The 12,798-nt window shown below is 37.1% G+C and overlaps 1 protein-coding gene across 6 annotated transcripts in view; it reads left to right on the plus strand.

Moving 5' to 3' along the window:
- Positions 1–2,595: 2,595 nt before the first annotated feature.
- MLF1 (myeloid leukemia factor 1) overlaps positions 2,596–12,798 on the plus strand; it is a 35,452-nt gene continuing 25,249 nt past the window's right edge. For all 6 annotated transcript variants that reach the window (XR_007127236.1, XM_047728868.1, XM_047728870.1 and 3 more), the window contains exon 1: positions 2,596–2,773. Coding sequence is in view for 5 of the 6 variants with exons in the window: in XM_047728868.1 (XP_047584824.1) it covers positions 2,727–2,773 (47 nt within the window). In the remaining variant the exon portion in view is untranslated. The remainder of the gene's footprint in view (positions 2,774–12,798) is intronic.

Below are 12,798 nucleotides of genomic sequence, written 5' to 3' on the forward strand. Positions count from 1 at the left end.
ATTTTATGCTTTTTAGTTTGGACCCATTATTTAGTTGGTCAGCATGATTTTGAGAAATGATTACCTGCTTTTATCTTCTTCTTTCAGTGTGGCCCATCACCCACATTCCATGCAACCAGCCACACTGTGGAAAACTCCAGGCCTCCAACCCTGTTCAATAACTAGCTGTGCAAACCTTGGCAATTTATTTAGCCTCTCTGTGTTTTGTTTGCATCACTTATAAATGAAGATAAAAACCATCTCTCCTCCACAAAATCCTAGGAGGATTCAATGAGTCAATGCATATGAAGATCTTACAACAGTGCCTGGCATACACTCAATAAATATTAGCTATTGTGGTTCTATTTATAGCCAAATTGAGGACCTTATCCCCTTTAATCCTGATCTCCATTCCTATTGCTCCCTTTTGGGGTATTCATCCTCTCCTACCTCTTCTTTCATTTCCCATCAGTTTGAAACTACGCTGTCTCTTCAGCTTCAACTCTCCCCTTTCTTCATTACCTTTAAAAAAAAAAAAAAAGCATTTGTTATTAGGCCCAAATTACTTTGGGAATTCCAGGTAACTCTGCGACTAACCTGTGCCCAGACTAAAGCTTTCAGGTTTTAGCACTGTAGGTCTAAGAAAAATCCCCATGGGAAAAGGTGAAAATTCTTCTTACAAGGTGCTTTATTCAATGTTAATCCAAAACTATTTTAATACTATCATTTACACCAAACATTTACCCATTTCATTTAAGGATTTTGGGTGGGGAGGGGTAGGAACAGAGGGAGGAGAGAGAGAGAGAATCTTAAACAAGCAAGCTCCATGCCCAGCGTGGAGCCAGAGGTGGGGCTCGATCTCAGGAACCTGACTGAAATCATGACCTGAGCCAAAACTAAGAGTTGGACACTTAACCAATTGTGTCACCCAGGCACACCTGTTTTTAGTTTTTAAACAATATGACCCTCCTTAACATCTTGGACTGTACTATTTTAAAGAGGAAATGATTACAAGTCTTCTAAAACAATTTTTTTTGCCTTGTAACTAATTTAGAAATCCCTGATATATATATATAATCCCTGATATATATACATACACACACACACACACACACACATATATATATATATATATATATATATATATATATATATAAAATTCTGATGCCAGAGGAGAAGAAAATAGCCTATTCCCTGGAAAGGCTGTGCTATCTGAACTTGGACAGTGCAAAATCTGCCCTTACCTCACACCACCAGTCTCAGGAAAAGGAGGCTGCCAGCAAACTTGGCTAAAGGTGGGGAGGTAAGAGGTCTAAAGGATTAAATTTCCAGCTCCCAAAATAACCCCTGAGTATTCCTGTCACCTCAAATCGGGTCCTGCATGCTTATTCATGCTGGAACAGTGCCACCTCTCTGGTCTGATCCCAGGAGGCCCTGTGGAGCCCTGGATGGCCCTCTGTCTCCAGAGGACAGCCTCCAAGAGAGGCTGGGGAGCCTACCGTATTAAAGTAGACATACAAAGTGAATCTTCTCTATTTCTTATACTCATCATTCTCCTCTTTCTTTTAATGTCCTCTCTTCTCTCTTCTCCTCCACCTGCCTTTAGACTAGCAGTAGGCCTCAGGAGAGTGTTTTCCAAAACTTATTAATATGAGTAGCACTGTCATATATCCTTCTCCCGTATCATGTCCAAATCCCACCTTGCTATATCCTTAAATTAGCTCATATTTTCACTTACATTTGTAAAGACTAGTTATTAATGTATAGCACTGCTTTAAATTTAAAACCATTTTCACTTGCCATAAACAGAAGGCTTACGCAAAAATATAATTAAAATAAAACTATATAGTAGTGGAATCTTAGTTGGATATGGTGCAGGCGTTTTGTATGAGTCCTACTCTGTTAGGTTAAGGACTGCTGGAGAAGTGTTAAAGACATACTGGCATCAAAGTGAGACTTCTTCCTTGAAATGGGAGACGGGAAAGAGGGACCAAAAAGAGAGCAACTTGCTCATCTTGCTTTTAAATACCATGTCTACATAAAACTAAGCATTCCCCTTTGGGAAATATTCCTTGAATTTTAGACTCACAATAAGGCAAAGAAGGTTGTGAAATTTTATAAGGTCATTTTCCTTCAAGTAAGCAACTGAGTACATTATTATTAACTGTACTCAAAAAACTTGTTGCATGTTTATTCTATTTGTGCACAGCTTTGGACCAACTACCACGGAGTGTTTTGGATATAAGACTCTTTCCCGTGAATAACAAATGCTGCAAGTGACTAGACCTTTGGAAGCCATCTAGCCCAAATCTTGACCCATTTCCACTTTCCCGAAAAGTGAGTTGGGGTTCGAGGCCGAGGGCGCTTTGCCCAAGGTCACGCAGAGGGTGGTCTAATTTTTGTGTTCCTGCAGTCCTGGGAACAAACTATCTCGTCCCTCAGAAGACTTTACGAAGGGTTGCCTGGCTGGCAGGAAACCAAACCTCTCGCTTCCACTGTGTTGATCGCAGTTGCTATGGCAGCGGCGCGTTTTCCCCGCCTCGTATTAGTGACGTCGAGAGACCGGTGTCCAATGGGAAAACAGCTCGGCGTCACGCGCCGCCTTTCCCGGCGGGCACCGCCTTCTTAGCCTGGTGAGTAGCATTGACTGCGTGGGGGAACACTGGCTCCGGTCCCGGTCGCGGTCGCGGCAAGTTACATCGTCTTCCAATCTGTCCGCGTCCGCCGCCGCCCGTGACAGAGCCAGCATGTTCGGGATGCTGAGCAGCAGCTTTGAGGATGATCCCTTCTTCTCGTGAGTGTCTGGGGTCGAGAGCCCGCGGTCGCGCGGAAGTTCAGGGATCTTGAAGGGAGCTATTTTAAGGGCAAGTGCGAGAAAACTGAGGAAGGCGAGAGGGAATTTGAGTAACTTCAGGAGGCGGCTTGGGGGAGAGATGGACTCGACGGCGTGAGAGGGAAGGGAGTCGAGAACTTAGGGATGTGGGAAGGAGAGGAGAGAAGGCTTGGGGGGATTGGGGGAGAGGAAGATTTGGGGATGTGGGAGGGAGGGGAGAGAAGGGTCTGGGAGCGTGAGGTGAAGAGAGGTGCGGGCCGCGCCCCCCCCCCCCCCCCCCCCGCACACAAACCTAAGTGCCCGCTGGTCTCAACTTGGCGGGACTTGGGGTGTTCGGGTTGGTTCCCGCGTTCCGAGGCCCGCCTTCGCAGCCGCAGAGCTTGCAGGTGACGGTAACTTCTCTCTAGGTGGAACTTCTGGTGAGAATTATGCTTAGGGGACCCCTTCCACACCCTGTTTCAATTCCAGATGAGAGGCAGAGAATGTCTTAGAAGATGACAGTTGTTTGAAAAAGGAACACATTTTAAAACAGGGTTTTCATAAATACGTGTTCGGAGAGCACAGCAAAATTGGAGAGTTGTGCTGTCTCTCAGGTCGGAGTAGTGGTTGGAGGTTGCCAGGTGCACTGTTTGTTTCTTGCTTGCTTTGTTACAAAGTTAGTCTGTTTGTAAAGGGACTCCTCTGTCAGAAGTACAAATAGGGCAGGGACGCAGACAGTGGGTGCATTTAACACTTCAGGTAAACAAATGTCAAACCTGTGGACAGTTCCAAGTGAATTAACGTGATGCCTTAGGAAAAAGGGATCCAGAACTTAATTAATTGCTTCATTATAAGCTAGTTTTCTTGGGTGAGGGTGTGTGGGGTTTGGGGGGGGTTTGTGTTTGTTCGTTTTGTTTTGTTTTAGTTCTTCCTTTGGCTATGATAAAAAATGGTAACACAATCCTAGTCGGATTCCCAAGACGGGAGGCTTTGTGATACTTTTTTTTTTCTTTCTTTTTTTGACAGAGAGAGAGAGATCACAAATAGGCAGAGAGGAAGGCAGAGAAAGAGGGGGAAGCAGGCTCCATCCCAGGACCCTGGGATCATGACCGGAGCTGAAGGCAGAGGCTTAACCACTGAGCCACCCAGGCGGCCCTTTGTGATACTTTTTTGCCAAGTGTTTTGCAGTTTGAATTTTGACTGTGTCCTAATTTATTTTGATCGATTAAATTTTACATCTTTGTAACTTGGAGGCTTTTTTTTTTTAGTTTAAAATGTCACCAGTTTTCTACCATAGTATTGTTGTTTTAAAGGGGAAATATTATGTTGGCTTATGTGTTCGTACTATTTTTAAAACCAATAACATGAAAGTAACAATTGAAGAATAATTGGTAAAAAAGGATGAAATGATTACTATAGAAAAATAAAATGGTTAACATTACATTCTAAAGGTTATAAATTACAATTAAGGGGTGTATGGATTCAGAAAAATGTATAATGCTGTTTTAGTTAACTTGCTTAGGAGCTTTTGGGACATTTACAATTAATGCCATCTTGACAAGTTTAAAATTTGTGCTATAATATGATTTGCTCTTTTAAAAGTCTCTGAAGAGTAGGGACTAACTAAATATATCCATAGATTTGTTGAGCTGTTGAAATGATTCTTATGTATTGTGACATCACTGCAATGGGTAGTATTTAAGAAGATTATGACAACTTTTAAGTTGCATTATGTCCGCAATTATATCAAAAATAGCAATGGCCTTAACTAAACTGTGAGTGTATAATTAGTACCTTTTTTAAAACGTCTAGCAAAGTGTAATTTAAACTCTTGGGTAAACTGTCTGAGCAAAGGCAATGAACCCAAGAGTCAGGGTCAGAAATAGTAACAGACCACAATAAGTAGGCATACATCAAGAACACTCTTCCCTGTGCTTAGGATGGAAAGGACCGTCGGTTACATGTCAGTGGGTCTTTCAGTCATCACTTTCCATAACCACCTTCAAATGCAAACAGCCATATCATAAAATTTAGGATAAAATTCTTGTAATTAACTTTATAAAAAGATTCATCCTTATAATTTCATTTCTCCACAAATAACTGTTTAGAACGTAAAAAACAATTGGGCTGGGTAAAAGAAGAAAAAGAATGGTGTTTTCTATTTATTTCAAGTAGTCTGTCATTATACCCACCCCTTTTACTCTAACCACAAACAAAATGAGTATCCATTACTTATATAAGTCCAACATAAGAAATTCCTAAAGGTTATAGACACCTTAAAGAACACAGAAGGGTTCCATGCCCACCATCTTTTGTATAAAAATTAGCCCTTTTGCTAACATAATGTGTCATTGGGTTCCTTTCCTGCTAACTTAATACCTGACATGTAGAAGGTATTCAGTAAATATTGTTTAATGATAATCTGGTGTCCTTTACCACTTTGTAAAGGAATTGTATTGTATTGTATTGTATTTGTATTGTAGTTTGTATTGTATTGTAGTTAATCTGGTATTAGTTGATTGCTGCAAGTATTTGCATTCAACATATGCTATTGTTGTTGTTGACACTTTCTATCTGAACACTTACCGTCGTCTAAATAACCATTAGTTCAGTATATCAAGGATGTCAATATAATAAGCACACTCTACTAATTACTAATTATTCCAAAAGTGGGCAAATACTTTTTGGATATAAAATTAGAATTATTAAATGATATGAGGCTGGTAAAATCCTGTAATCAAATTGTCCATGTTTAAAAGATTGGAGTAAAAAAAATTTATAATATCTGTAGTCTTGAATTCAAAAGTGCATTTTCAATGTTTACCCTAATGTTGTACCTTAAATGTTTCATCAGAAAATTAAAAGGAGGCGCGCCTGGGTGGCTCAGTGGGTTAAGCCGCTGCCTTCGGCTCAGGTCATGATCTCAGGGTCCTGGGATCGAGTCCCACATCGGGCTCTCTGCTCGGCAAGAAGCCTGCTTCCCTCTCTCTCTCTCTCTCTGCCTTCTCTCCGTCTACTTGTGATCTCTCTCTGTCAAATAAAAAAAAAAAAAAAAAAAAAAAAAAAATCTTAAAAAAAAAAAAAAAGAAAATTAAAAGGAAACTATAAAAGTGATATGTTGAAAAAAAAAAGTGATATGTTGAAGTTTAGTGTTTTATGTATTTGGAACTTTTTTTTGTACCTGATGTTGCAGAGCTGAAATTCAGTGAAAGTTGCCGTACAATATACTCTCATATATACCTTCTTAAGTAAATAACACTTGTAATTTCGTCAAAAACACGAAAGCTAAAAGCTGGCACTTCTGGCATGCAATTTACTCTCAAGAATACTGCTTTCCCTTCCCATTTATATTTGCTTGAGAAGAAATAGAAATGCATACGTATGGACAGGAAAATCAATTTGAGGTCCACATGATTTTGGCATCCATCCTATATCCTAAGAAACATTGATTATTTAATATAAAAATTTACCTATATCTGGTACAGTCTGAAAATTTCTACTTTGTGCAGAAACATGAACTTTAAAATCTTCTGAGCTGCAGAAATGAGAGGCTGATCATGCAAGTCTACAAAGGATAGCTATGTTACCACATATTAGATATTAGATATTAAAGGCTTGGAAGCAGGTTGGCAAATCCATCAGCCTTATTTTTAATTATAAATCATTAGCATTTCCTTAAGGGTATCCTATGTATGATGATGACCAGTCTTTGGTCAAAGAACCCCTATGTATATTATTCACAGGGTGTTACTTTTTCCATGTCCTTGGTCTTAGCAGGAGCTGAAACTTATATATCTATAATCTTTTTAAATTAAAAAAATTATTTTGCCCTTTGGAAGTAGTTGAAGGACACTGGCTTTGACTTACACACTGAGTTGAAAGTGAATATATTCCAAGATAGGCCTTGACTGCTATTTTCTTGATTTAGAATATTGTTCATAAACAGGAAATAAAGTCAACTTTCTAAATAAGCTTTCGTGAACAATGAATGTTCAGGGTTACGCACCTACTTGTTTCCAGACTTAAAAGTCTGAGGTAGGGTCTTCATCAAGATGACATAGTTTGGTGCTAATTAGTATTCTGCCTCATAAACCTCTAATTTTAATCATTTAATAAAGGCTTGAGAGTACTCCACTAACATTTAAGGTTTTAATTTTCAGGATCCCATTTTATGTTAAGACACCTAACAGCTTCTGTGATTTTGACACCTAAAAATTTGTTCTCAGAAATATGTTAATATAGATATTTCTTATAACTGAACTTTGCAGATTTCAAGATCATAGTTGATAGAATGAAGCACTATGATCTTGAACTGAAAGAATTTCTAAGGTTGACTTTGGGCTTTCTGTGGTTCAGTAGGTATAAACCATTGAATTAGGAGCCAAGGAGCACAACAAGAGTATGACATAGTTGCTGGATCAAGAAATGCCATTTGGTAGCATCTAATCATATAATGCTTAGTTCTATCACTGAACATTGTAAATATCTGTATAAAAGTACTTAAAGGATGAGAGGGGGCCATAGTCATTCCTACAGTCCTTTTAATATAAAAGGCTTCTGCCATACCACCATTTTATTTTGTTTTATTTTATTTTATTTTTATTAACATATAATGTATTATTTGCCCCAGGGGTACACGTCTATGAATCATCAGGCTAACACATTTCATAGCACTCACCACAGCGCATACCCTCCTCAATGTCCATAACCCTATCCCTACCCCCCCAATCCCCCCAGCAATCCTCAGTTTGTTTCATGAGATTAACATGGGTTTATGTTTGTCTCAGGGTTTGTCTCCTTCCCGACCCCATCTTGTTTCATTTTTTCTTTCCCTACCCACCATGACCCCCCACCCTGCCTCTCAAATTCTTCATATCAGAGAGATCATATGATTAAAAAATGTCTTTCTCTGATTGACTTATTTCGCTAAGCAAAATACCCTCTAGTTCCATCCACATCATTGCATATGGCAAGATTTCGTTTCTTTTGATGACTGCATATTATTCCATTGTATATATATATATATCACCTCTTCTTTATCCATTCATTTATTGATGGACATCTAGGTTCTTTCCATAGTTTGGCTATTGTGGACATTGCTGCTATAAACTTTCGGGTGCACGTGCCCCTTCGGATCACTACATTTGTATCTTTAGGGTAAATACCCAGTAGTGCAATTGCTGGGTGGAAGGGTAGCTCTATTTTCAACTTTTTTGAGGAACTTTCCAGAGTGGCTGCACCAGCTTGCCTTCCCACCAAACAGTGTAGGAGGGTTCCCCTTTCTCCACATCCTCACCAACATCTGTCGTTTCCTGACTGTTAATTTTAGCCATTCTGACTGGTGTGAGGTGGTATCTTATTGTGGTTTTAATTTCTATTAACCTGATGCTGAGGGATGTTGAGCACTTTTTCATGTGTGTGCTGGCCATCTGGAAGTCTTTGCAGAAATGTCTGTTCATGTCCTCTGCCCATTTCTTGATTGGATTATTAGTTCTTTGGGAGTTGAGGGTGATAAGTTCTTTGTAGATTTTGGATACTAGCCCTTTATCTGATATGTCATTTGCGATTATCTTCTCCAATTCTGTCAATAGTCTTTTGGTTTTATTGACTGTTTCCTTTGCTGTGCAAAAGCTTTTGATCTTGATGAAGTCCCAATAGTTCATTTTTGCCCTTGCTTCCCTTGCCTTTGGGAATGTTTCTCAGAAGAAGTTGCTGCAGCTCAGCATACCACCATTTTAAACTGTGCTTCTAAACAGCAGGGAAATGAAGAATGGCCTATGGAAATGTAATTCATTCTTCAAATATTTCTTAGGTTTCTATTATATGCCTAATGCTGTGGACTCTATTATTGATTTGTAGAAGTCATGCCCCATGCCCTCAAGATTCTGTTAAGAATGTAATATGCGTTATTTCTAGTGTCAAATAGTGTCAAAACTTGGATCACCTAATATATTTTCTTTATAGACCTTTATACCTCATTGGAACAAGGAACATTTGTTTATGATCAGAAGAACCATAACAATCTGCTGATAAGCTTTTTGCCACCACAATGTATAGTGGAAGGAAGGAATTTCTCTTGATGACTGGGACTGCCATGTCAATTTTCTGAGACCCTTATGTATAAAGAATAAATTGCTTTTTACTATATTATTGTACTGGCTAAATAAAAATTGAAATTGATCAATATATTTATATATTTGAGAGTCTTAAAACAGGACCTTATTTGGAAATAAAACATACTATCCCTTAAAAAAAAAAACACCTTTTATGTCGAAATTATTCCCAATCTAAGAGTTCTTTTTTTTTTTTTTGGTAGTTGGGGGGCAAACTTTATTTCTCATAGCTTGTGATAGGTAAATAATATGGAATATTATTTAGAAATAGAAAAGGTACATTTTGTGCAAAATATCATTCCATATGGTTGTGGTTTGTGTCAGCAATCCTAAAAGAGGTATGGCTATCATAATAGCATATGTAAATTTTTTCTGATTTGAATGAAAAAGCATCTTTACAGAAAATCTGAAAACTATAGAAAGTTTGGTAAGGAATCATGCAACCAAGATTTTATCATTTGGTGTATTTTGTTTCCATTTTCCATATATGAAAATATTTTTCCAAAATTAGAACAAGCTTTATGATCACAATACACTGTTTTTCCTCTACATATGCCCGCAATCATTTTCCTAGTCTTTATTCTCTAAAGTGTGAATTTAGTGTCTGCAAAGTATGCATCCTATGGATGTATGGAGAATATTTTTTCATATAAATCTTTAACCACATTTCAAATTATTACTTTAGAATAGCTTATGTATATGAAATGACCAGTTTATAAAGTATGAAGTTTATAAAGCCTCGTCATATTTCCAATTTACTTTCCTAGAATGAAACATTAATTTTTAAGAGAATAATATGAATAGGTAGAAAAATATAAAATGACTAACTTCTTGCCTGAGAAAAACTCTGCATTAGGCTAATTTTTAAAATAATAGAATAGTTCCTTGTTACGACAAGAGATTTTTTGCTTTGGTAAAAAAGAATTCAAGGGGCACCTGGGTGGCTCAGTGGGTTGAGGCCTCTGCCTTCGGCTCAGGTCATGGTCCCAGGGTCCTGGGATCGAGCCCCGCATCGGGCTCTCTGCTCAGCAGGGAACCTGCTTCCTCCTCTCTCTCTGCCTGCTTCTCTGCCTACTTGTGATCTCTGTCTGTCAAATAAATAAATAAATAAAAATATTTTTTAAAAAATTAAAAAAAAAAAAAGAATTCAAGCTTGAACAAGAGAAATTTTAAAGTCTTATCTCTGAGCAGCTGCTGTTCTGGGTAGACCAGAATTGAAACTCACTTCAGGGCCCAGCCAGATTCTTCCTGAATGGTTAGACAGGTGCAAAAAGCCAGACTGGGAGCACAATTTGTCTTAATGCTTTTTCCAACAAGCAGCCTTTTGTTCATGTCACTCAAAAAACACATTTTTTAACAGTTGTTCTACATATAAATATACCTACTTCCATTTAAATGAAGAGGAACCTGGGCAACATATTAAATGAGCCCATGTAGTTGTTGAATTTGTAGCCCAGTTATAATGCAATTAGAAAAATAAATCTCACTAAATTCTATATTCCTATAGGAAAATAATAGCTGCTGAATACTCACTTATTCACAGAACAAAATCTAGTGTTCTCTGAAGTATTTTTCTTCTTTGCAGTTGAATTTCATCCATATATCTAAAGGGAAAATTGACTGGTTTTCTTAAGTGATGCATATTAATAAGAACAAACATTTTAATCTCTACACCAGTACCCATATTCTAAGCTGTAAATGTCCAGTGAAGAGTGGAGCTCTAAGCAAAAGGACTGTCTTTTGAACTATCCACTTTAAAACATCAGGTGGTGTGAAATCCTCTAACTCCACATAGTTCTATTTCTTTTTGTTTAAAAAAATTTTAATAAAACATTTCAAACATACACTATAAAAGTATAACAATTGGGTATCTGTCACCAGGATTTCAAAATTTATACTTGTTTATCCATCTCTATATCCGCTGATATAGCAAATGGTTTTTAAAGCAAATTCCAGATTTCTTATCATCTAACCTCTATGTATTTCCAAATACATTTCTGAAAAATATGGTTTCCTTATATAACCACAGTACCATATCACACGGAATAAAACATAATTATAATTGCTTGGCATCGTTTGGCATTAAGTATCACTAAGATATGAAATACTTTGAAATAATCTAGCTTTTGAGGTAAGAATCAAAAAATTGTTTCTTAGACAACTCTTTATGGGTCTTAGAAACTACTTGAAATTCTGTTCTTTAAGTATAAGAAGGAGATCCAGACACCACATTCTGATTTCTTAATTAGAAACTACTTGATCTTCAGTTCTTAATTTCAGAAGCAATAAAGCCAACTCCCTTTCTGCTCTCCAGTGTGTTCAGACCTAAGTGGGCTCCTTGTGTGCAATTGATCCATTAATTTTAAAAATGTACAACTTCCCTATAATGGTAGTTGCCTACAGTTCTGTTAGAGTAGTGATAGGAGTCTGTCAAATTTTCTGTGCCTGTCACTCTTACCAATAAGACAAAATCCCAGACTAAAAATCCCACAAGCATTCATGGAAAAATGACCTGTTTATGATATTTTCTGCACCATAAGTATAATATCTTTACTTGTATTGTTTCTTAGTATGTTAGAGTTTGTTTCAGTTGAGAAGATAGGAGTATGAAAATTTCTAAATCTAATGTCTGGTGTCTTCATTTTATATTTCCTGAGTTGGACTAGTACAATTACAATTTTTCCAGTTAATACCCAGCATTTATCTAAAGCGACTCTTCATTCTGAGAGACTCAGTTACTAATTTGATTAAGAATCATTTAATTTCTGTAGAAATTTTGTATTCAATTGCAATAGGAGTATCTTCAACCTCTGCACACTGAGAGAGTACTTTCCTTTTATGACTTTACAAAAAATTTGTCAGTGAGCAGGAAAGAGGCAGTACAGTAGTTGTTCCTAAACAGATCAGTATGTAGAGGACAAGAGAGTCATGGCAGGAGAGGAAATGGAGAACTAAGAGAGTACTGACATGTTACATTTTTTAGAGTATGGATTTGTCAACAAATGATTTGTAAAGTTGTTATCAATCATCCAGACCAGCCGTGATCCTAATGTGTATGCATTGGAAATGATCCCATTGGTCAGGTATTGTAGGTAACCTGCTATTTTTATTTAAGTCATTATTAACTCTATTTTCTATTCAACAGTTTCTGTTAAAAGAATTGATATTGGATAAGAATAAACAGATCTATGGAATAAAACAGTTTAGAAACACTCTCATACACAGCCTCTGTATTAGATTTATTTAGAGACTACTCATCTTTTTATTTCTTAATACTTTGTAATATCATCAAATGTACCTGGTCAATGGCACTGCTTTCTGAGAAGATTAAATTGTGATTGATGGAACTATTGACACCTTATTCTTTATTTTTAGCAAAACTTTACTACTGAGATACTGTGTTTCTGAACTACAAAGTAGTGATCTAATTTAACCATAGTAGTTTAAAAAAATACTTTGCACCATATATGGTAGTCTCAATCATTCAAAACAATATAACAAATTTCTGCATTCAATTTTCAGGAATTATGTCCCAAGTTAATTAAGGCAATAAGGCCTCAGAACTACACAATGTTTTTGAAGTGCAGTTTCTGCCCTAGCATACTTTTTAAAACTAATGCCTAAGTAATAACAGCTGGGAAATTACTTTATTAAAACATAACATTTAGAAGCTTCTCACCATAGACTTTGACAAGCTAATATATTTTTAGGGTTTTCACAGGATAAGATAAATTGGCATACTTTATTTTACAGCATTTTAATGGGTTTTGCTGAGAGATAAGCTTTATTACTATTAAGAAAGAAAACCACATTTATACAGTCTGGAATGAACATGTGCATAGATTTGGAATTGCAGAACTCTTTTCCCATATCAATTTTCCATAGTTACATGTG

Source organism: Lutra lutra, chromosome 1, assembly GCF_902655055.1.
Source record: "Lutra lutra chromosome 1, mLutLut1.2, whole genome shotgun sequence".
NCBI classification, from domain to species: Eukaryota; Metazoa; Chordata; class Mammalia; order Carnivora; family Mustelidae; genus Lutra; species Lutra lutra.